Genomic DNA, 25,728 nt, shown 5'->3' with positions numbered 1-25,728 from the left:
GTTTAACTAGGTAAGAATTTCAAGCTGGATCTCTTTGGTTACAAACCCTCAAACCAGGGGTGGATTCCTGCCAAGTTCTAACCTCTTCTATAGAAGAGGTTCCACAAATCTACCGTGCCATTTAGAACCGGTTCCAACTCCCTCCCCCCGCCCCCCACTTGCCCCGCCCACTGCTCACTGATTGGCTGGCTCACCAATCGCCCCGCCCGCCTCTAAGAGTCCTAGCTAAACCTTAAAGTCTTAAAGCTGTCAACTTTGAACACCCTGGGATTTCTTTTCTAAAGGGTTAGGGGTGCAAGGGTCTTGTAACTTGACAGCTTTAAGACTTGCACACTTCAGTGCCAGAATTCCTGAGCCAACATGACTGGAGGAGGAATTCTGGGAGTTGAAGTCCACAAGTCTTAAAGCTGTCAAGTTTGAACATCCCTGGGGGTTTTTTTCTAAAGGGTTAGGGGTGCAAGGGTCTTGTAACTTGACAGCTTTAAGACTTGCGTGCTTCAAATGCCAGAGTTTCTGAGCCAACATTTTGGTTGCTAAGCAAGAGCATTGTTAAATGAGCTTCACATTTTACAAGTTGTCCACGCCCACCCAGTCACATGACTGCCAAGCCACTCCCACCCAGTCACGTGGTTGAGAAGGCGTTCCCACAAAGCAGGCCACACCTACAGAAGAGGTTCTAAAAATTTTTGAAACCCACCACTGCCTCAAACGTATTGTTGTTCAATATTAGCATTACTGCATGAAAAATATTTTCAATCTGCATTTTGCAGTTTAAAAAACGGTGGTATGTATAGCGCTCCTGTTTTATTACTGAAAAGACATGCTAGGCATATATTGACAAGGGCCGTTGAGCCATTATTTACTGGGGGCGGGATCATTTCAGCAGTGGATTGTTGAAAAAACTGGCTTAAATCTTAGGAGTCTTCCATGCTGAGGTATAATGCAGCCAGTTTATGTGGTGTACTTACTCTATGCACAAAGATAACCATGAAAAAAAAAAGCAAATTATGAGACAGTTGTAATAAACCATTTGATATACACTCATCAATATCCCTCCGGGGCTTTTTTTGCACCATATGCTTATCCACTGACTGTAGTTAATTCAGCTGTTTTATCAGATTATCTCATTTTTCCAGATGGTATAACACTGATCCATAAACTAGCCACACATATTCTCGGCACATAATAAGCTAAAAAGTGCTTGATGCCCTTGTAGCTCAGTCTGTTTTGCATTATATCTCAGCCACGGCTTCATTTTTTCCTTTAGTGCTTGGTAAAAACGCAGGACCCAAAAACGAGTAAAGATCGACTTGCTAACGGAAAGACAATCCCTTGCAAGCAGACCGCTCAAGCCTAATTTAATTATTTTTCAAGGATTGAAAGCAATATTTCCCATTGTTCAAAAACGAGGAAAGATTAAGATCTCCCAATAGGCAAAAAATAATAATACTCATAGCTTTTGATTAGTAAGTCCACACGCTACACATTTCTATGTTTACAGTCAGTGTCAGAACATTATCCCGGAAAGCCAAGAATAGGGGCGGATCCTTTTAGGTCACGCCTCTCCATAGACAAACGTGTCCTAGAGCAGCTCCCTGGGAAGACGGAAGTTCAAAATGTGAACGACCTAGTCTGTATAGTTCCTGCGTGGCTCTGATTGGCCTCGTTCTTTCCTTCTTCTCCTCCGATTGGCCTGCACTTCACTTCGCCCCTCCTCTTCCTCCAGCAACCAAACACACCCATCCATCCACCTCCAAGGACAGAGCTGAGATGGCTGCTGTTGGTGCGGTGTTCAGATCTGGGTTGCGGGGAGTGATGGCTTTACCTCAGCAGCAGCGGACCTGGAGCTCCGGCTCCGATCAGGTACCGTCGTTATCGGTGGTCCGGTTGCAGGGCCTCCGGGGCAGCAAGGCCTGTGGAAGGTCTTCGTTGAGAAGGGGAGTCGGGCGGGACTGAATAGGTGCTGGAGGCAAAGGCGGAGGCGTCTTAATATAGGCCTCCTTTTTTCCCTCCCTTCGTGAGCTGGGTGAACTCGGCAAAGGTGCTGGAAAAGGCGGTGGTGGCGGTGGATCCATCCGTTCAGCTGGCGGCGCATTTGGAAAACGGGAAGCGGCTGAGGAGGAGCGCTACTTCAGGTATGGTTATGCCTGCATTCACACATTGCGTTAAACACGAGTTAGCGAGCCAGTTGATTTACCCGTGGAATGTCACGTCGGGACAAGAAAAACAGATGAAGGTTGAACATAGGACCCTGGTTCACACGGGCTGAAACAACGGATGGGCTTCCGTTTTACCCTCATCTAGTTAGGGCAGAGGTGTTCAAACTTAGCAACTTTAAGACTTGTGGACTTCACTTCCAAGTTGCCAAGTTTGGGGACCCCTGAACTAGGGTATTCTCTAGATTCCCCCATACTGTATTTTAGTGACTTTGTCTTTTTTTAGATTTAGTGATACATTTTCAATTTCTGACCTGCTTTCCCTTTGGAAATTCAAGATGGTATGCAATGCATTTCCACTTCTGATTTTTCTTAGTAGTAAAGGATTGTGTAGTGGGAAGTCTGAGAAAGTTTGTCCCAAACTCACTCAGGACTTCTGTGGCTGATGGCACATTTGAACCCAGGTCTCCCTGGTGTGATAGCAGATTTAAACCTGAGTCCCTCTGCATTTCCCCTCTAATGTTGCACAACAGTCTTATATATAAATATTATGGATGACAAGGCAAGTTGGAAGATGCTGGATCCAAAGTCAAGTTAGGTCTTCCTTTAGTAATGGTGATACAGCCATATTCCTTTGGCTGTGAAATGAGAAAGATTAGCTCTGAAACAGCAAATAAAGAGTGTGAAAACTAATTCCATGTTGTTGCCAAGAAAATATGGATGTGTCCAGGTAGCCAACTGATAATTCATCTCAAGGGGACAATGGACTTTATTTTGGAGCCAAACATTTTCCATTCAACCCTATCTCACAGTTGTAATAAAATTAGGATTGGGAGATACCAGTATATAGACTGACTTCATTTTTTGAGAGAGAAAAAATCATTTACTCCTGTAATTACTAAAGGGTACCTAAACTCATAAACATCACTAATCCTGAATCTGATTTCTGCTATAAAATGTTGTAGGTATCTTATTCCCAATACTCACTTCTGTAATATGGGAGATAATATCAATTTATTTATATGGATTTATTTTAAAGAGAAAATCTATATGCATGAGAACTGCTTTAAACATCTGAACACAGTGAAAGATCTAAAGAGAAGTAACTGTTAACTATTCATACTAATTTATCAAATGGGAACATATTTCCCCCATTTGTTTCTCCCTTGCTCATTCAGAGGGCAACATAGCTGGCATGTCATACAAATTTAGTATTAGATTGATTTGGAGGTCTCCTCATGCTCCAATTATTGCATTTCATGTCCATCCGGACAAATATTCCCCCAGCTAAATCCCTGAATGCTTGATATGCTGAAAAAGCAATTCTACTGAAAGCAGAATATTTCATGGAATTTTGAACAGCAAACTTGAACCTAAATGTTTTGCATGCCCAAATTATGAGGCATGGGGGAAATAACCCTTGAGTTTGTAAAAGGAAAGGTGGAATAGTTAATAGCAAATAACTTAAATGAAGTTATTACTGTTCTAAATTAGCCAGACCACCTTTATATTAATATGTTTGCTAATTAGCAATGGGATAACTTGTGAGGTAGATAGTCATTAGTAAATGTTGTAAGGACTGCAATTTGAAGTGAAGGATGTGCCATTATTTTTCACGACATTTTAGCTGAGGTTTGAATGAATGACAATAATATATATTATTTATCCTATTATTTTTTCAGGGAGAGAGAGAGAGAACAGTTGGCAAATCTAAGAAAACATCATGAAGAGGAAATAGGTCACCATAAGAAAGAAATAGAGCGTCTGCAGAAAGAAATTGAACGTCATAAGTACAAGATCAAGAATCTTAAAGATGATGATTAAGTTGCTGCTATTATTGATGTGGTATCTGGCCTTGTTTTGAAAATGGTCCCTGTGAATGCCCAGGATTTGATTCTTACCATAGTGTGAAATAAACAATTCACTCTATCTTCATAGTCAGTGTCTTCTCTAGAAAATATTTAGTACTTATGTAATCATGGATAGGTATTTCTTGAATCATGATTTTTGAAAGGAAGAAATATATGATTAAAAATTTGCCAGCTGAGTTTCAGAAGGGCCACTATTTTTTCCCTATTGCTTGAAAGTATATTCTTACAGTGTCTTCTCTCCAAGAATGGATAATTGTTCTTGTCCAAAGCAAGTTGAGGGAATTGAGAGATTTTGGGAGGGGAGGGGAAGAATTACATAAACTTTTTTCTAGTTCTTTACAAATTTCCTAGAGGACTAAGGAATGATGTTGTAATCTAACAAAAATGGCAGATAGTTTAGCCATCTGATATAATGAATTTTAATATGGTACTAAGCTAGTTCAGGTACAAAGTAAAGCTTAAAATATTTTTTAAAAAATATTTTATTAACAAACATATAAAATACACACACACAAAACTTAGACGTACAACACATATTCTTGACTATGTAGAATTTTGTATTCTGTTCTGATAAAAATATTTAACAATATTAGCAAATCAGAATTTTAAGAGTGACTTCTGAGCACATTTAATGCTCAGCATGCTGAGCATTTTCAAGGCTGTATAATTCTAGAGGCAAAGTGATCTTTCACATTACAGAAGCTATTATTTGTATATGTGGAAATAGTAATCATTTATTGGGGCAGAATAACCTTCAAGCATTATTAGCAGTTATAGTTAGTTTATCAACCTAGAAGTTAAATGAAAAAAAATCTCTGTCCTTGTAGTGCGACTCCAAAGAGAAGAAAGGTGATGAAAAGTCTTAAGGATTCTAAACAAGATGGGCAGCATAAAAACCTAGTATCTAAATAAATTTAGAGGGAAAATTAACTAGAATATCTTATATTTTAAAGCCAAAAATCTGTAATAATGATAATCTAAAATGAAGGCTACAGATAGACTTGTTTATTTTACAGATAAAATGGTTAACCAAATGCACAGTGATTATGAAAAAATGATCAGAAACATTACCTATATTTTAATATAATAATTTAAAATATGGATCTAATCTGTCATTAGGATACACCAATGAACACAGCATCGAGGAAAAATACCATTGCAGCCTCTTAGATTGTATCCCATCCTCTCTCCTCTCTCCGTGTGTACACACACACACACACACACACACACACACACGACATATAACTCAAAACAGTGAACATACAATATTTAATAATCCTGCTTTGTATTTCCCCACAACTTTGTAAAATAGGTTGGACTGAGAGATAATTCCCAACTGGTTTTCATGGGGGGCCTAAAATTCAGTCTCCTGGCTTCTTGGTCAGCACCTCCATCAATACCTGTCAATGACTTCTTCAGCTTCAATCTCAATAATACACGGGGAAAACAATCGATACAAACTCAAGGTTAACCGCTCCAAACTTGATTGCAGAAAGTATGACTTCAGCAATAGAGTGGTCAACGCCTGGAATGCTCTACCTGACTCCTTTGTTACAGCCTCAAGCCCCCATAACTTTAACCTTAAACCGTCTAGCGTGGACCTCACCCCATTCCTGAGGTCCATAAAGGGAGCGGGCGTAAGCGCACCAGTGTGCCTACCGTCCCTGTCCTACTGTCCCCATTTATTTGTACTCATTTCCTGTGTTCATGTCCATGTTTATACTTATACCTGTTATCTCGTACATGTTTGACAAACTAAATAAATAAATTAAATAAATACATCCGACTCTCCAATGGGGTTTACTTCCTAATAAATGTATTTAGGACTGTGGTTTCCATTTGTTTTCTCTAGAATAACAACGCAGGATTCCCTTGCCGAATGAGAAACTATTAGTTCAACTGCACAATAGAAGTCTTTCCTTAATACTGAGGACTAGAAACAGGAGAGTACTCATTCCCATACCTGCTTTGCTATCATAATAGCAGAAGGCTGTATTTCCAAGAAAACAGGAAATTTAAATAAGAAAAACCTCAGAGGTAGCAACCACAAACAAGATGTTTTGGGCATAAATAATCCTGTGTTCTTTTCTTGACAGCCTGGTTGAGAAGGAGCCAAAATCTGAGATGTTGCTTCATTCACAACCCATTTTATTTTTATGGTATTATGTCTTCTCTCTGCAAATAGAAGACTAGCTTATCAAGAACTCTCGGTCTAGTTTTGGCCATGAGAAGCTAGCTTTCTCTCCCTTGAAGGACAAATTTGGGTAGCCAAAATTTGGCTGAAGTGGTTAAACCCGGGGACCCTCAGGTATGAATTCAGCTTTATTCGGTGCGGGACAATGAAAAGGGGCGGGGGGAGCTGAATCTCGGCTTTTTCTCTCCATTTCGACCTTACCGGCGCGCCATAGTTTTATCGCTTGAGCGGATTGGCCAGACGGGCGCCCTCGGCCCGATTGGCTAGAAAAATCACTGTCGGGTCCAGCCTCCCGGGCGCCGATAGGAAAGCAGGCATGTCCTTCCGAAACCCCGCCTTCCGATTGGCCCGCCGAACTCAGTCCCTGGAAACAGTTCCGGGAAACCCCTCGCGTTGCCGGGATCGCTCTGGCGGTCCATGAGGGGAGGGAAGAGGAGGAGCGCGCGCCATTTGCAGCCGCTGCTCCAGCCGCGCCGCGCAGGTCCCGCTCCGGTGAGTCTTGCCAAGGACGCGCCCGGCCGAGCCAACCCGGCGGCGGCGGCTGCGGCGGCGGAGGAGGAGGAGGCTGTGGCAGCAGCGACGGCGGCCGCGCGCGTGCCTTGCGTCGGATGGGGAGGAGGAGGGGTGGGCGGGGAAGCGGCCGGCAGGGCGAGGCCCAGGCTGCGCTGCGACGGCGCTGCAGGAGCCTTTTGTGGCCGCATCGCGCCTCCGGGCGAGGAGAGGCCCCGCTTTCGCCAGAGGGGGCCCGCTGAGGGTCGCCTTGATCAGCGCGCGCTGGGCCTTCGGCTGCGACCCTGGAGCGAAGGAGAATGAGCGGCGCCCGGCCTCCTTCCCGCCTGGGCCTCGCCCGGCTTGCGCGCTTCACCTCGATCGAAGGAAGGGGGGCGATTCCGCACTACATTTGGGGCACAGGGGGGGCCGTCCCGTTAACCGCCGGGAAACAATCCTCGGCTTTTGCCCCTCGTCCTCCTCCCGCGGGTGAAAGGCCAGGTTTGAAGCGTTTGCCGCCCGTCGGGTGGCTTTCCTTTAGGAGGAAGCCCGGTGGAAGTCAGAATCGTCAATAATAGAACACGCGAGGGATGGACGGGTAGGATGGCAAGTCTTAGGCGCCGGCTTGAGATCGGTGGGCTCGCTGGCCGGTAAAATCTGCGGTGTGGATCGAGCCTCCTCTGCGCTCTGTAGGACGACGGCGCTGAAGCACCGATTCCCGAAAAAAAAAAAAGCACAACCACCCATAACAAAAGCGAACAGTTGCTGCTGCAACGTGCTATTTTTTCTCTCTCCCAACTTGTTGGAATCACTGATGCGGCTTTCAGGTTTTTTTTTTTTAAAGGCTGCGGAATATAGTTTTCCAGTTACTTTTCTACACGCCCATCTCTGGTAATGAATAATCTGAAGTTATTTCACCGGGTGGTTTTTGTTTATTTATTTATTTTGCCAAGCATGTATATATGATAACGGATAAAAGTATAAACATGATTTTGAATACATGAAAAGGATACGAATAATTAGGACAGGGAAGGTAGGCATGTGGGTGTGCTCGTGCACGCCCCTTACAGACCTCTTAGGAAAGGGGTGAGGTCCACAGGAGACAGTCTAAGTTTTGGGAGTTTGGGGAAGAAACCACAGAGTCAGGTAACGCATTCCAGGCATTGACTACTCTGTTGCTGAAGTCGTATTTCCTGAAATTGAGTTTGGAGCTGTTTACCTTAAGTTTGTATCTGTTGTTTGCTCGTGCATTGATGTGGTTGAAGCTGAAGTAGTCATTGACAGGTAGGACATTGTAGTAGATAATTGTATGTACTATCAGACCGAAGGCAGCGTAGTTCTGTCTTAAGCCCAAAGTTAATGCTTCTCATTGGGACAGCACTGCTCACTATTTGGCATAGGAATTCTGAGTGAGTTAAGTTTCTTCTGTGTGTAATATTACAGTACGGTGGTACATTAAGATCACATGGATGTTCTAAGTTTATATTCCTATTTCACTCAGGTAGTGATGGTGTGGAGGTTAAAGATGATACCATCGAATGATTTGAAGGCTGTATATTTGTAAGAGAAGGAAGGACTCACTGGAGAAGAGCCTCATGCTGGGAAAGACTGAGGGCAAAAAAAGAAGGGGATGGCAGAGAATGTAGTGGCTGGATGGAGTCACTGAAGCAGTCGGTGTGAGCTTCAATGGACTCCAGAGGATGGTAGAGGACAGGAAAGCCTGGAGGAATGTTGTCCATGGGGTTGCGGTGGGTCACACACGGCTTCACAACTAACAACACAACAACAATATTTGTAGGAAATAAAGTTAAACCTCAGAAAATGGTTTGATAAGAGTTTCCATACCTTTATTGTCTAACCCTGCCATTTTAAAGCAGAGAATAATGTTTTTGAAATTCTTGTCAACTTGAAATTTTAAGACCCTCTGTAAATCTTGAATTATGCAGTATTCTTTGTGGTTCCCAATTTTCCATTTGGGAAATTTGAATAACTGTATAACTTTCTGCTGCCAAAAGATTCCATATGTATTTTTTGGCAATATAGCTTATGCTTCTGCAGTTAATAGCATATACAGTACATCTTATTTGGAAATTGTATGTGTGTTGGCAAAACTGCAGCGGTACCACTTTTAATTTAAATTTCCTTTGTCATTTCTTCAAGCTTTGTTGTCTTATGAGGATAGGTTAAATCAGGATTTTTAAAATTAGTATTGATTGATAGCTGTTTGGCATTCTGTGGAGCCATGCCAAGAAGCCATTGAGCTGGATAGGATAGTAATTATGGCTGTAGTTTGAATAATTGAGAATAAGCCCCTTTTAATGTATTTTGAATAGATATGGTTATACAGTCTTGCATTGATGCAGTCACAATCCCTGTTTTTACATCAGAACAACAACCTAGCAGTTGCCATTCTTCATGTAACAATTAATAGGAATGTATAAAGTACAGAAGACATTTTTTTAAAATAATATATCTTTCAGGTGGCCTCGCAAAACAATTCATCTTGCAAATATCTCTTCACTTTGCCACCAATTTTTATAGTAGCACATAGAGTTTGCTGAAGGATGTAATCAGTGCAAATGCAGAAACAGAAGTGGAAAGCAGAATGACAACTAGTCAGTCTGGAGGATAAGATTAGTTTGAAAGAAGACAGGTAAAAGAAATGTAGAGTTATTATAAATGGAGCATTCTCAGATTTCTTCAGTGTCCTGCTTATGCATGTCATTTCTGACATTGCGCTGTATTCTTTTAAGCACTCTGTTAACAGTGGCACAAAGTGCAACAATTAAGTTTAGAACAAAACAGTGCCTGTCAAATGCAGTGAAAGAAAAGTCAGAGGTCTTGTCTGCATCTTGCCTAGTATCCAGACTTGTTGGGGGAGAGAACCCAGATCATCCTCTAGCTCAGTGGTTCTCAACCTCTGGGTCGGGACCCCTTTGGGGGTCGAACGACCCTTTCACAGGGGTCACCTAAGACCATTGGAAAACACATATTTTCAAAAAAAATACGGAAAACATAAAATAATTTTATGGTTGGGGGTCACCACAACATGAGGAACTGTATTAAAGGGTGCATTAGGCAGGTTGAGACCCACTGCTCTAGCTACTTGTCTTGGGTGTTGCCAACAGTATTATGTGAAGTCAAAAGTTTAGGAAGGAGGGACAAGTATGATAACAGAAAGTCATATGAGGTCTGATAGCAACTTCTCTAGTTGGTGCAAGTCCTGTTCTTCCATAGCAGAAGGCTGGAAAACTATTGTAGTATCTGTATATCTGCAGCTTCTCTAGATTGTAGTTGAATGAGATTATTTAATTCTGATGGATTAACATGATGTGCTAATCAGTATTTCTTTAGCTTTGCCATAGGATGCTATATAAGGCCAGGTTTAGTAGCTAGTGAACCATGATTATTATTTAGTGTAGTGTGTGAACTTAGTTTATTTAATATCGATTAGTGGAGGGACATATTAATTGGCAGAGTGGTTCAAGATGTTTATGTGGCTTTTAATGGCATATTACAGATTAATTCAAATGGCATAGACAAAAATTAAAGTTGATTTCCCTACATTTGCATTTCTTTAAAATTAAGTAGGATTAATATTATTCTTAGGGACGCGGTGCTCAGTGGCTAAGATGCTGAGCTTGTCAATCAGAAAGTTCGGTGGTTCGAATCCCTAGTGCTGCGTAACGGAGTGAGCTCCCATTACTTGTCCCAGCTTCTGCCAACCTAGCACTTTGAAAGCATGTAAAAATGCAAGTAAAAAATAGGAACCACCTTTCGTGGGAAAGTAACAGCGTTCCATGCGCCTTTGGGGTTTGGTCATGCCGGCCACATGACCACGGAGACATCTTCAGACAGCGCTGGCTCTTTTGCTTTGAAACGGAGATGAGGACCACCCTCTAGAATTGGGAACGACTAGCACATATGTGTGAGGGGAACCTTTACTTTTACCTTATATTATTCTCTGCAATCACTGGGGCTGCATGAGGTCTCGGTTATGTCTAAGAGTAATGGATCAACAGGGTTCTGTTACAAAACACAAATAATCTGGGCTATATTTATGGAAACAGCACTGCAGTTTAAATGTTTGAAGAATACTCGTATTATCTCTCTTTTTTTTTTCTTCCGTTCAATTGTGTCCTATTCTGAGAGACTGCTGGACAAATCCCTACAGTTTTCTTGGCAAAGTTTTCAGAACTTTTCCATTGTCTCCTTCCTAGAACTGAGAGAGAGGGACTGGCCCAAGGTCACCTAACTGGCTTTGTGCCTAAGGCTGGATTAGAACAGGCAGTCTCCCAGTTTCTATCCTAATGCCTTAACCATCACATCAAACTGGCACTCTCATTCTACTTGAAGACAAATTGTATTTTCTAATATAATGTGGCATCTGTAAGCCAAAGTGATAGTGAATTCCTACATATGGAGAACACTAAAGTTCTGTGTGAAACTGATAATTCGGTGAGCCTTAGATCTCTGGCGCCTTCTGGCACCATGAGAACTAGTGTATTTATTATGTGGTTAAGATAGTGTTTCTCAACTTTGACAACTTTAAGATGTGTGGGCAATTCTGGGAGTTGAAGTTGTTAAAGTTGCCAATGTTGAGAACTACTGGGTTAAGATGTTGGACTAAGGGCGGGAGACTTCTAGTCCACCCCCTCAGTCAAAGAAACTGAGTGATTTGGGCCAGTCATTCTCATTCAGCCTCCCTTCACAGACTTGTTGGGAAAAATAGCAGAAGGGATTGTTTTCATTGCTTGGAGCTTCTGTGACAAAAAGTGAGATATCAATTAAATATATAAAGTTTTGCTGATACAGTATAATGATGAAGATAGTGCATATTTGTTAGAGACCATTCTTGAGTTGCTTATTGCTGATATTCTATGCAAATTTGTTTTGATTATTTAGATATTTGTTTTTGCCATTTAAAGGAATGTTTTTAAAGCGAGAGTAGTGGGATCTTGAATTATTTCCTGGTAAACCTGCATTCATATTGTAACCCTTAACACCAGTCAAAACTTTGTAGACATATTTGAATAAAGAATCTTCTAAATCTGTTTTGACATTGAGAAAGTATAATATGAATTAAGTGTACTGATAATCTTTTGGTATTTATTAGTTGGGAAAAACTATCACTTCTGTCATAATGGGAGTTGTACTTCACATCTAGACAGCACCGGTTTGATGAAGATTGTTTTAGAATAAGTACTTTCTCTTGTTCCTTTTTTTGTGCTCCAAATATTTTTTTCAGAGATTACCTTTGCTTTGGTAGCATTGCCGTTTTGTTGCGGAAGAGACTTTAAAGAGCATTTCTGTCATTAGGACAACAAAAATATCTAGAAGAAATGTGTATTGTTTAAGTTGATCAAATTCACACCAGTCTTTGTTGGATAGTCTTGCTGTTATCGCTATAAAACTATTTCATTTTTGTTCATCTTGAATTATGTTCCTCATTCAAGGAACATATGTGAAGTTATAATTCAAAATAATTATGTCAGAAGTTTCGGAAAAGCTTCTATTGAGACAATGCTACCATAAGAGGGTATAGTGCTACTGAGTAGAAGTGGGCACAAAACAGAAAATATGTTCCATTTATGAGGCAAACAATTTGTAATGTGGGAGTTAAGGGACATTCCCAGATAGCATGTGGTCCAGCCAAGCTCAAAATTAGATCATTTTGATTGTTCTGTGTTTTAACTTAGAGAAAAAAAAATGCAGAGATGTCTTATGAGGTGAATAAGGCAAAGCCTCTCTTCCCTTCTTCTCCTTCCCTTTGAGTAGTTGCCACTGGGCTTGAATTTAAGCACAGCCAGTCTATCTTGCTTTCTCCCCATATTTCTTTCCCCATAGCTGCTGTTGATGGCCTTGCTTTTCCCCCACTATGGAAGACTTCGTGCCTCTGTTGTCTCTGGGTACCTAAGAGGGTATCCATCCTTTGCATATCCCTATTGTGCTGTTGCAAGAAATAACCTTAATTATTTGTGAGAAATTGTTTTTCACTGTTAGATACCCTCAAACTAATGGGATACAGATGTTATCTTAGGAGATGATGGGAATTATACTCCAACACATCTGGAAGCATCAAGTTGGAGGTGCTTGGTATAAGACTTAGTACAGCTTTTGTTGTCTAAATACACTGAATTTAGGTGACATGAAGTACATAAATTAGGGCTGTGATTTAAAACTTAATGTTGTAGCTTGAAAGAAATGTAAGATTTATTGGACATTTTGCAAAAATAGTAGAAATTAATGATATTTAATATGCTCACAGTAGTATAGTATACTGATATCTGCAACCAAAATTCATATTGTAATGAAACTTCTGCAGTTTTATGATTATGGCTTACTAAATGGTTTCTTGACATTGATATAGTGGTTGTTTTAAAAGCAAGCTGGAGTATGAGTTAAGTTTTTTTATTTTGACTTATTTCTAATTATAATGAGTGCTTCTGCTTGGAGGGATGCCTTTAAGTTGCATGAAGTATATGAAGAGCTAGTTATAGTATTCATAATTCAAAAGCCATAACCTTCATTCGGTATCTCTTAAATTGAATTGAATGTTTTAGTAAATTCAAGGTTGTTTATCTTTCTGCTAATATGACACAGTTAATCTTTATCTTTAGCAGGGTTTATATTGCCTGTCTGTTGTGGCTGAATAACAAACTCCAGTTCAATACCATCAAATAGGAATTAGAAAAATCCACAAAACTCATTTGAAAAGATAGCGTTTTTTTAAATTGATATTTGCCATCTTACTGACTTTTGCATTAAATCTTTCCTGTTGATACTAAAAATTGAAGGTGCAGTCTTTCCTTTAATCTCTAACATGTGACATGCAGAGTTTAATACAAGTTCATCTTGTTGGTATGTGATGTGCAATTTGTTTATTGACTGTTCTACTTGTGCAAATTTAATGTGGCATATTCTTTTTTTCAAAAAAAAAAATCCGGAAATCAGCATATGTTGAAGCTGTATGGTGTCTCTTATGTAACAAAATATTGATTTTGAGCATGGAAGGAAGCCAGAAATATATGGGAAAGATGGAAAGCAAGTATTGATTGACATTTGCATATTTAGCTGGCCCTGTAGAACTTTGTACTGAATACACTGATCAAAAATTTCTGTGAGGCCAAGGGAATAATGGCAGATATTTGTGCATTCCAGTATCCTTCCCCCCTTTTCTTAATGTAAATTAATCACACAAAAATAAAAAGTAGATTCTTTGTACATGAAGTACTTAAAATTGTTCATTTTTCCATGTACATGTTCCGCAGTATTTCAGGACTGTATTTTCTGTTGAAATTAGGCGAGCTGTATTATAAAGACTTTAAATAAAGAGTTAATGCAAGTCACTGGCAGTATGTTTACAGTTAGCTTAGATAAATGCATTGTCCTTCAAATTAGTTATTTCTGGCTTTATGTAATATAGCTCCTGAATTTTTTCCAGCAGCATAATAAAATGGCTAATCAGGTGAATGGTAATGCGGTACAATTAAAAGAAGAGGAAGAACCAATGGATATTTCCAGTGTTACTCACACAGAACACTACAAGACACTGATAGAGGCAGGCCTCCCACAGAAGGTGGCAGAAAGACTTGATGAAATATTTCAGACAGGTATAATATGCATTTCTTGTTTCTGATTGGTTATAAAAGTGAAGGCCAAAAAAAATCATTTTTTTTAGGCTTTAAAGATGAAAACTGCTGTATTTTGCACTGTGTAGCTATGAATGTACTGCTGCTTTCACTTTGAGGTTGAATATATCGACAGTACCTTAGGTCTTTAGGATACTGTTTCATAGATTCTCCCAAATAAAAGAGGACATTGCTGCCTACTGAATTGTACTTTTTTTCAACATTATAATAATTTGCTTCTACTTTGCTACCATCACCAATTTATGGTGCTTAGGCTAAACATAGTATTTCCGTAGGTGGTTTAAGGAGGGGAAGTAGCTTGCTTGGCTTGCTTTGGGTCTATATGTTTGTCTATATCCTAGTGAATAGTTTTAATTTATTTAAGTCCTCATACTGAAGTATTTAGTTTTATGATAATTGTTTGAATCATATTTATCTTACTTGGAGCAAGTGGCTTGTGTATTTTAAAAAGAGATGACACAAAAGAATTTTAGGATGCACCTACCTTTTTGCCGTGAAAAGAGACAATTTCTCTTCTTTAGTTTGTATGTGGCAAATATAGTTAGGTAATATAGTTCCTTCATTCCCTTGCCTCAAATATTTGAGAGAGAAGATTTAACCTGTCTTCTTTTTCTAAAGTCATAGAATGTTTTTTGCAAGTTTAAGATAACTAAAAAAGAATACCATGTCCGTCTTTATTATGATGGTCTTTTGACTCAGGTGGTAACCTGTCTCCAAAGACGGTGCCAATGAATGTCTGAAATGGTAGTACTGTCTCCTTAGAGAGATACTTCTCTAGGGTTGAACTAAGCTGATATTCACATAGTGGCTTGAGTATAGTTGTTCGAAAAGGGAATGTAAAAATACAAGTTCATACTAAAACGTTACTGCCTGGCTTCAATGTATTTGTAGAGATGTATCTTCATGTGTAAAATTTAACATTTTAACCCTCTTGGGTCCGTTAATGCAGTTGGATACTTCTCATTTTCATGCCTAGATAGTTAAAAAAATATATTTTCATGAGTTTTGTCCATGTACAAGTGATGCAGGGGCTTTCCACCGTGCAGGATCAACTCTGAAATTACAATCTAATGGCTCTGCTGCTATATTTTGTGCTTTAGAGTAGGGTGTTTCAGTATTAAAAACTTTAAATATTAAAAACGCATACATTATATTTCTTGAAAGATTGTTCCAATATCTGATATTTCATCGTTTAAATGCAAGTTTAATGGAATTTGCAATGCTCTACATTTTTATAATATGTACCTCTAAGCCTTTCGTTATAGAGAAGAAACCCTATCCAAAGCTTTCAGTGTTATGTGTATCAGGGCTGGCCCTACTGTATGTAGGTCTGTACCTGTGCGCTTAAAATTAAGGTATTGAACGTGCATAACAGGGCTCGAAATAATGGAGAGGAAAAGGATGGCAAAAACAAAAAAATAGTAATTGTAATACCTACTTTTTGTAAACATGGGGGAAAACATAACATTTTCTGATGAATAGTGGGAAGTGGCCTTTATAAATTATTCCAGTAACTGATGCAGCACATTTGGGTGAAATGATAGAACTGTTTCCTTAACTATGACGTGTAATGGCTCCATTCGAAAGAAAAAAGAAAAACCTTAAAAGCTCTAAAAAGTGATCTTGTATTTAGAAATCTGAGCCAGAGCCTGTTATTTCAAACCCTGATATGTAAGATTTATTTTGCTTACAAAAGTATTCCAAAATTTGTGGGAAAATAACTTTTAATCTATAGTACGACATTATCAGTTAATTAGTATTATTTTGATTTTAGCAAAGCACAGTAGGCTTGTGAAACTAACTTGTCTTTATATAGTTAAATAGGAATCTGTAATGTTTTTCTATTTTTAATTTTTTTAGGATTGGTATCTTATGTTGATCTTGATGAGAGAGCAATAGATGCTCTCAGGGAATTTAACGAAGAAGGCGCCCTCTCTGTATTACAGCAGTTTAAGGAAAGTGACCTGTCGCATGTACAGGTAAGGTAAGAGCTTCTGTGGTATGACCCACGGTGTGGTGTGGTATAACAAATATGAACAAACATGGCTGAATTCAGATTTATTTATTTTTTCCCACAGCAAGACTGTGTTTCCATCCAAATATTAAAAATAAAATAATAGCATTGCATGTGAGTATTAGTGCCTTATATTAGCCTGATAATTGAACTGCTGATTTGTTTTAATGTTAATATATCAAGTGACGTTATATTCAAGATACTGGTTGATTCTCAGGGTGTAACTAAACGTTATTCAAGCTTCATTGACTTCAGATTATTTTTAATGCTTTCTACTTCACTTCTTTCATTAATTATATCCACAGAACAAAAGTGCATTTTTATGTGGAGTTATGAAGACTTATAGACAGAGAGAGAAACAAGGAAACAAAGTACAAGAACCACCAAAAGGGCCAGACGAAGCAAAAATTAAGGTAATATATACACAGATATTAATAGGAAAGCAAATAAAAGTGGAACTTATTCTCAGGAGTAAAGAACTGTATCTCAAAAATTCCTCCATTAGTTCCTTTTATAATAAACTGTTACTATTACAAATGTAGATTGGCAGAAATATTGAAAATATAAGACAATGTTGCCTTCTAAGATAAATTTTGCAAATTGTAGGATTTTGTAGGGGAAAAATGATTGTCATGTTAGAAACCCTTCAGTGGCATGTTAAGAAGAAATCTTACCAGACAACTACAATTCCATCAGTAGCAAAAGTTATGGGTTTTACCATCCTTAGTTGATATTCTGCATTTCTCTTGCAAGCAGTTAAATTTTGCAAATGTGTTCTAGAATATGAAGCAGTGGGGAAAGTGTCCTATTGAAAGGGTTCCTTTAGGTGAAATGTTGTTTTTACCCTATTGACATTAAAAGCCACTTGCTCTCTCTTTTTTTCTTTTAAAAATTCAGGCTTTGTTAGAACGAACTAGTTATACTTTGGATGTGACCACAGGACAACGGAAATATGGTGGTCCTCCCCCAGATACTGTCTACTCTGGATCTCAGCCTGGCATTGGAACAGAGGTTTGCATATGGAGTTTATAAGTCTAAATAAGACCATCTTGACCTTAATAAACACATTTGAATGCTTACAGGTAGTCCACAATTTACAACTACAATGGAGCCCCAAATTTCTGTTGCTAAGCAAGACAGTTGTTAAGCGAGTTGTGTCCCATTTTACGGCCTCTGAATCATGGCAGTTGTTAAATGAATACTGTGAATCTGGTTTTCCCCATTGACTTTGCTTATGAGAAGCCAGTTGAGAAGGTCGCAAATGGCAATCACATGATCCTGGGATACTGCAACTGAAATAAGTACATGCCAGTTGCCAAGCGCCCAAATTTTGATCGTGTGATCACTGCTGCAACAGTTTTAAGCGTGAAAACTGGTCATAAATGATTTTTTCAGTGGTGGTGTACATTGAACACTACAAAAAAATGGCTATAAGTTGAGAACTACCTGCATTTTATAAATTAAGAGACAAGTAAATCATTAAGTTAAATTTAGCTTTATCAAAGATATCATTACTAACTTAAAAGTCACTAAGACTGATGGAAATTGCAAAATAGTTTTCTCCAGGAGGTGGAGGTGCAGGTGGATTGTTGAACAGTAATAACCTGCTTTTAACAGTAGTGATTATCAGAGTTAAAGTATGTGTGATGTAGTGATAGAAATTGTTTTTGAAAGCTCTTTTCTCTTGTAAGACAGTTGACTATGGTTTATGATAATGGAAGCAGTTCATATTTATGACTATTTTCAGTTACTTTTCTGTGCAAAGGTGTAAGATTCATAATGAGGACTGTACTGTGATACTGGACGTACTGCATATGGCCTATGAAAGCCCTGAGTACAGCTCCCTGGGCACCCCCAAATTAGGTTTAATTTGATAGGAGGAATAAATTAGCAATTGGAGACTGAGAAAATCATATTAACTACCTTTAATTAACTCATTAAAATGTTTCCAAGAAGACTGCATATTCATGACCAGATTAAAAGCTCTAAAGTATCTTTTAGTTCTTGTTAATAAATATTAATTCTCCTTCAGGTTTTTGTTGGAAAAATTCCTAGAGACTTATACGAAGATGAATTGGTGCCACTCTTTGAAAAGGCAGGCCCCATTTGGGACTTGCGACTCATGATGGATCCACTTTCTGGACAGAACCGAGGCTATGCTTTTATCACATTTTGTACCAAAGATGCAGCACAGGAAGCTGTTAAGTTGGTGAGTGCGCTGTCATAAGACCAAGTACGGTGCAAATTAGAAAGTACGTGTTCACCTTACAATTTAGAAATTGATAGAGCAAGATACACTGTATAATCTCACTTTTCTCCCTATTTTTTCTCAGTTAAACTGATCCTACTTGGGTGTTTTTTGTATTTATAAATAATGTTGGCCGCAATATATAAGTTGCTTGATGATAAAATGGGAGGCATACAAATTTTAAATAAATAAATAGCAAAATATATTTTATTGGAAACTCTAAATCTTAGAGTTTTTAAAACTCTAAATTTTGGGCATGCAAAGATGTGAATGCTACTAAATAATGTAAACATATAGTCATTCAATCAATATAGGCCAGTAGAGTTTGCTGGTATCGGTATTTTAATGAGCTGAAAGTTCATGAGAAATGTTTAATTGTTTTTCTTTCAGTGTGATAACTATGAAATCCGGCCTGGAAAACACCTTGGTGTATGCATCTCAGTGGCAAATAATAGGCTATTTGTTGGATCAATTCCAAAAAACAAAACAAAGGAGAATATACTAGAAGAATTCAGTAAAGTCACAGGTAAGGAGATGCGGGCATGGGCTTCTGTAAAAAATGGCTTCACTTTAATGTAGCTTAATATCTAAATTTAGAGGCCACCAGATTCCTGGGTGACTGTGTGAGGCTTACAGATTTTTTAAAATGCCAATAAAATATGAATATAAAAAAGAAACCTGGCTGACAGGAAAATAATACACTATACTATAACAAATTAAATCATGTCTAAAAATAATGAAATGCTAAATAAGCTTTCATAAAGCAAAAGGTTTAGGGGAATAATTATGATTCTGAACTTAATTTCAGGTTTTATGTAGGTTTTCATATGAAAGTCTCACTAATTTGGCAGAAGATGAGCTGCTTTCATTTGTGAATTTTCAATCCATCGCCAATCACAATATATTATTCTGTCTTTCTATTTTCATTTTTACTATTATTGTTTTTTAATGTTTTTATTTGCTGGTCTGTGACTGCAATAAAAATTGATTGATTTTCATTTTGGCATAACGGCAATAGAATAAATTGCCCTTGCATTGTTCATACCAAGAACAATAATAGTTAAAATAGACGTGTACACAAAACAGGAAACAAAGCAGGCTGTGCTTGACTCATTCTGCTGAATAAACTTGGTTGTTTTTTTTTTGGGGGGGGGGGGGTTGAAACTTTTTTAATAAAAAAAATATTTTTAATTTTCAAAACAAACACAACACAAAAAATCTTCCTTCTTTACATACTGTAGAAAGTGTATCAGTTGGTTACAAAAGACTTTTGTGCATCTCTTCCACAGTCATCAAGCATAATTCATATTAACTTAAGTATTTTAACTGAGATATTTATACATGTTACCGTCATCATAGCTCCATTTTCATTTGACTATAATTGTTTAAACGTCCTTCATCATAAAATATACCAAGATTTAATACATAACCACATACTGGCATTTCATTTACTATTTCTAAAATCCTTCAATAACACTGAATCCTTATGTCCTATTCTAGCTGAACATCCATAATATTTAGTAACAAAACTTTCTAATCCCCCTTTCCAAATCACTGTTTACAATTTACATCCAATTTCCTTATGTTGTACCCATACATATATATACATTGTTATCATTATCCCTCCTTTATTTGACTATATCCTGTATCATAACATTTCCTCCCCTAATAATCCAGACTTAACTGAATCTAATTTAGTTCTTTTTTTATTAACCTTTATATATAATCCAAAAGCCACCCCGACTTCATCAGCCTTGGCTGGATTTTTTGTCGCCGGCTTGAAGAACTTATCTTGCATCGATCAGGGACTTTGCGATGTCCCTGAGATCAGCAAGACGTATTCTTCCTGTTCACCGTCTCTGTGGGATGGTTTAGGTCCGATTGGACCACCCAGCAGCAAAAGTATTGGCTGCAGTCTCGGAACATCGAGACCGCACGTCCGTATCATCGTGACGTTGGCTCCTCCTCTGGGACTTTGAAACATTTCAAGTATTTTGTTTTTGCTTTCAAACAAAACCCTTGCAACATACCCATTTTCTCTAACTTTGAATGCCCAAACAGTTTGCTTCGAGGTTCTTTTCTGTAACTGGAAATCTTTAAACTATCAAGTTTTACTCTGAACAACATGGCACATTTTTGAACTAGAGACACTTTCACACTTTTAGTTTGAGACACTTTAGTTGTTTAGGATGGATGGAAAGAGCAAGGACAGCAACTCCATTTTCCAAAGAATTGATACATTGTACCAGGGCTGCAAGCAATTGCATCTTTCATGAGGTAGTCTACAAATAGTGATGAGATCAGTAACGTTTTCATATTTCCTGTAGCAGAAAAGCTTGGAAAATGGTACAAAATAATATATCAAAATCTAGCCAGGCCACTTGAAGTAGAATTCCTACCAGTGATTCAGAAGAATATTTCCTTATTCTGAATACCTGATGTTGGCTAGGTAGTAGTTAAGGCGATGAGTCTGTTTTTGCCACTTTATAAAAATGACAGTCATGAGCTGTGATTGTTCCATTTCTGTACTGGGTCAGGGAGCATCACCTTTTTATCTCTCTGCCAGAAACAAATGTAGTATTGCAACAGTAAATAGAGTAAAAAGAACAACTTTGTAGATTCTTAAGAATTTCCTTTATGCTCCCCCAAAGGTGTATTTTCACAGTGCATTAGTTAAGAAAATCAAGTCTCCAGCATGCTTAGTAGTCTATCCCGAAACCTCTTTTTTTTTAAATTAGCTTTTCAAATGAGAAAAGTTTTAGTCTTCCGTAATTTATCAGGTGTTTTCTTAACAGAGGGCTTAGTTGATGTAATCCTGTATCATCAACCTGATGATAAAAAGAAGAATCGGGGGTTCTGCTTCCTTGAATATGAAGATCACAAATCAGCAGCTCAAGCTCGACGCCGATTGATGAGCGGGAAAGTGAAAGTCTGGGGAAATGTTGTGACGGTGGAATGGGCTGACCCAGTAGAGGAGCCAGATCCAGAAGTCATGGCAAAGGTAGTAAAGTAGTAGCTAAATCGGCATGATGTGAATTAAAATTCACCAACAGATTTATTTTTTTCCTTTCTGATTATCTCTAGAATACCTATTTACCTTGTTGGGGGAGGAGGGAGGCTGGTTAGGCCATTTTGCACTGAGAAGGGATAAACTTAACAAGAGTGCCATTATGTATGTTGGTGTTTTTATACATATAAACAATATAAGATTTGTATCTAGTAAAAAGTAATTTCTAAGTGTTTTCAAAGATGATTATTCTAAGCATCGTGGATCCTTTTTCTCTGGATTACATGTTGAAAAAACTTTTATAGTCGAGATAGCTAGAAATCTTTCTTTAGGACGTACTATTCTTTGGGCAGTTTTGCATGACTGAATGGGTCCTGAATGAATGTGGGAGTTGTTTTCCAGAAGAGCATGACTGAAAACCATAATCCAAGGTTTTTTTTAAGGCTGCTGTGACTTCTTCCCACCTGAACAAGGTAGAAAGGGAGCAAGGTTTCCCCCCCCCCCTCTGGTATCTCATAGCTTAGAACAAGATGTCAATCCTCACTAATGACACAGTAATCTCAAAACAGTTTATTGCACTGCAAACGTTGCTGTGGTTTCTGTAGTTTAATAATTCTGTCTTGACTGTTTTGTCTGAGGATAATCTCAAGCACAAGGGGGATTTGGCCTTACAGATACCTTAAAAATATTTTAAATAAATGCCAGTTTTCTTGACAGGTGAAAGTTCTATTTGTGAGGAATTTGGCCACTACAGTGACAGAGGAAATATTGGAGAAATCATTTTCAGAATTTGGAAAGCTGGAAAGAGTGAAGAAATTAAAAGATTATGCTTTTGTTCATTTTGAAGATAGGGGAGCAGCAGTTAAGGTAGGTAACATTGTTATTAAGCAAAATTAGGTCACCCAGAACTTACAGAAAATTTTCTCAAAAGCAGACTTTTTTTCATATGGGTTAGTATGAGAGTGGGTTATAATAAGGTGTCCTCTTGTAGATAGTTGTGCTACCATTTCCTGTCTGTTCCTATCATTTATTCCTTGGCTTTCTAAACAAGAAACATGCTTCTTCTACTGTTTTGTCTTTATTGCAAAAATAGCTACGGTGCATAGATCTTCCTATGGCGCAGCCTGAGACTTCCTTTACTTGCTAAGTAAGAAAAGTTAATGCTAATACAACTTTTATCTTTTACACAGTTTCTCCAAGGGTAACCTGTATCCACTTCCCGCATTCAACTCAGATTTATTCTGACAAAATATACTATATAGTTGCATAGTAATGGCCTTTTGGCAACTTTCACCTTCCATTTTTATTCCAATAATCAAAGTAATAACTGACTTCTCTATTGTAGTGATAGAAAAAAGAATATTAATGGATTAAGATAACTCTGTTTGGATTTCATGATTCCTTCCTTTCATTGCAGATTAATGTTTGCTAATTCCCCTCTTGGAGTAGTGTAGGGGCTTTGTGCATTAAAAGATATTACAATGATAATACTGTTGGGGAGCCCCAGATTTAAATCTACCGTCATCTACAGAAGCTCAGACAGACATTTAGGGTTTTTTGGGGGGGGGGATCAGTGAGGGAGAGATATTGAGTATCCATATGGAATGTGGAATATATTAATATTGCAGGTTTCTGTTTCTTGATTTTTAAAAACTATTCTTTCTCACAATATGTTTTAAATTTTTTATAAAGGAAATATTACAGCTGCAAAATAGCATTTAGAGCTTGCAACTTCAAATTCTAGGAGAAAGCTTCCAGACAAGACTGCTTGTCTGTTTGCCCCAAAATTTCTCTTTCCTCTCAGCCTTGTATGCTCCCAAAAGGCAAGGCAAGAATTGCAGACTTTCCTGTTGCATTGTTTCTTACAAGGGCCTGTGTATTTCATTTTCCTCCCAGGAAAGGTTTGCCGTCTTATTTTGAAACAAAAGAACTAAAATGAGAAATGCAGTACGTAAAAGTTGGGATTGTGTAGGTTGGAAAATATTTGGACTTGGGACCTGAAAGGTGGGAAATGCCGAAGTGACATTATGCTCTCAAATGCAATTTAAATGTCTTTTTTTTCCCCTTTCAAAACAGGCCATGAATGAAATGAACGGAAAAGAGATAGAGGGGGAAGAAATTGAAATAGTGTTAGCCAAGCCTCCAGATAAGAAAAGAAAAGAACGCCAAGCTGCCAGACAAGCCTCTAGAAGTACTGCGTAAGTGTTAAAACTTCAATAAACTGAAATGTAGCTGTAAAGGCACAATCCGATTATTATGCTTTCCTCCAGATGGAACACTTAATTTGCTCAGTCCCATCTACTGAAATTTACTCCGACTTGTAACAAGGCTGGAGAATTGTACAAGTTAAGGTGCAATAATTGGTATATGTTAGTGCCAACAAGAAAAAAAATACCCACACTTAGTGCTCCTCCCATGGGCTGGAGAGGTGGAGGCCAATTTTGTCAGAGGGCTTAGAGCTGCAGATGACTTAGAGCAAATCCATCAGTATGCTTAAAAGTAATCGTTCCCATAGCCAATCTAGTGTGCCTTTCCTGGGAAGTTCAGTGGAGAAAGCAGTAGGCCGCGACCCCTTTCCTCTGTCCACATCTGCTTAAGTCAGAAAAGTTATTCTCTTTCTAAACTGGATTCTTTAAATTAGAAAAAGACATGAGACAGATGTTGTTGAAAAAATACACAATAAATGTGTTGTTATTTTTCCCCCTCCTCACTAGGTATGAAGACTATTATTACTATCCTCCACCTCGTATGCCACCTTCTATTAGAGGCCGAGGTCGTGGAGGGAGAGGCGGCTATGGCTATCCCCCAGATTACTATGGCTATGAAGATTATTACGATGATTATTATGGCTATGACTATCATGACTACCGTGGTGGCTACGAAGATCCTTACTATGGCTATGATGATGGCTATGCTATAAGAGGAAGAGGAGGAGGAGGAAGGGGTGGGCGAGGCGCACCTCCACCACCTAGGGGGCGGGGAGCACCACCGACAAGAGGTAGAGCTGGCTATTCCCAGAGGGGGGCACCCATGGGACCACCAAGAGGAGCCCGGGGCGGGAGAGGGGGCCCTGCTCAGCAGCAGAGAGGACGTGGTGCTCGTGGAGCGAGGGGCAACCGTGGGGGCAACGTGGGAGGCAAGAGAAAAGCGGATGGGTACAACCAACCTGATTCCAAGCGCCGTCAGACCAACAACCAGCAGAACTGGGGCTCGCAGCCTATCGCTCAGCAGCCGCTTCAACAAGGTGGAGACTATGCCGGTAACTATGGTTACAATAATGACAACCAGGAATTTTATCAGGATACATATGGGCAGCAGTGGAAGTAAGACCAATAAGGAGGGCATGGGAATATTGACAAGATGAGAATTTGGCTAGTTTTACATCCTTCCCAAAAAAAAATTGGCTTATTGTTTCATCCTTCAATAGTGATTGGCTGCCATGTGTATTGGGCTGAAGAATCACTCTATTATGTATATATTAAGTCTTTTTTCCCCTCCTTTTCTCATAAATGCACTTGGACATTACTGAGCTTGCAGATTTCCCAAACATAGTTTGGGGATACAATGCTTTTTATCGTTTTAGGCTTCATTTTAGCAGTTTATCAGCAAGGATGGGCAACACTGTTAAATCATGATTTTTGCAAACCTTCTGTTTTTGGACAGTTTCTTTTCTTTCTTTTTCCCTCTTTTCTTTTTGGATTTGGGATAAATTACGTAGGCTTCTGCTGTACATAAAATAAAGCTAGTACTTTGTCTCCGTAGTTTTAAAGAATTTAAAAAAAATTAAGTTTTCTTGTATTGAAAATAACATGATTGTATGTTTTGCATTCCTAGAAGTAGGTTAACTGTGTTTTTAAATTGTTATGACTTCACACCTTTTTGAAAATCTGCCCTACAAATTTGTTTGGCCTAAACGTCAAATCCGTGGCAATTTGTTCCTTGATGTGATTGTATTTCCAATTTCTTGTTCATGTAAGATTTCAATAAAACTCAAAAACCTATTCAAAACATTACCTATTTCAAATTCCATTGTGTCCTAAAAGATTATTTTATTGGTAATCCTTGCAAGAAACATTTTTTAAAAAACTGCCTATGTG

At 38.5% G+C, this 25,728-nt stretch overlaps 2 protein-coding genes across 6 annotated transcripts; both read left to right on the top strand.

The window, feature by feature from the left end:
* The first annotated feature begins 1,703 nt into the window (after positions 1-1,703).
* On the top strand, positions 1,704-4,085 carry ATP5IF1 (ATP synthase inhibitory factor subunit 1). The gene is made up of 3 exons (XM_081961897.1): positions 1,704-1,863; positions 2,023-2,135; positions 3,839-4,085. Exons 1-3 carry the CDS (start codon positions 1,771-1,773, stop codon positions 3,978-3,980), a joined length of 348 nt encoding a protein of 115 aa, XP_081818023.1. The 5' UTR covers positions 1,704-1,770; the 3' UTR covers positions 3,981-4,085.
* Positions 4,086-6,556: 2,471 nt separating this feature from the next.
* On the top strand, positions 6,557-25,641 carry HNRNPR (heterogeneous nuclear ribonucleoprotein R). 5 transcript variants are annotated; one of them, XM_081961870.1, is made up of 11 exons: positions 6,557-6,713; positions 14,158-14,323; positions 16,223-16,341; positions 16,682-16,789; positions 17,274-17,387; positions 18,409-18,585; positions 19,015-19,150; positions 21,420-21,625; positions 22,349-22,498; positions 23,708-23,829; positions 24,346-25,641. In XM_081961870.1, exons 1-11 carry the CDS (start codon positions 6,639-6,641, stop codon positions 24,956-24,958), a joined length of 1,986 nt encoding a protein of 661 aa, XP_081817996.1. In that variant the 5' UTR covers positions 6,557-6,638; the 3' UTR covers positions 24,959-25,641. The 5 variants fall into 5 exon arrangements, with proteins under 5 accessions (XP_081817996.1, XP_081817999.1, XP_081817995.1 ...); XM_081961869.1 differs by having other exon boundaries at positions 6,561-6,713; positions 14,155-14,323; XM_081961871.1 differs by lacking the exon at positions 6,557-6,713 and adding an exon at positions 7,516-7,537.
* The last annotated feature ends 87 nt before the right edge of the window (positions 25,642-25,728 follow it).

The sequence above is a fragment of the Natrix helvetica genome, assembly GCF_964273705.1.
Source record: "Natrix helvetica genome assembly, chromosome: 9".
NCBI lineage: Eukaryota > Metazoa > Chordata > Lepidosauria > Squamata > Natricidae > Natrix > Natrix helvetica.
The sequence above is the reverse complement of the archived record's forward strand: the minus strand, read 5'-3'. Positions and strand labels throughout refer to the sequence as shown.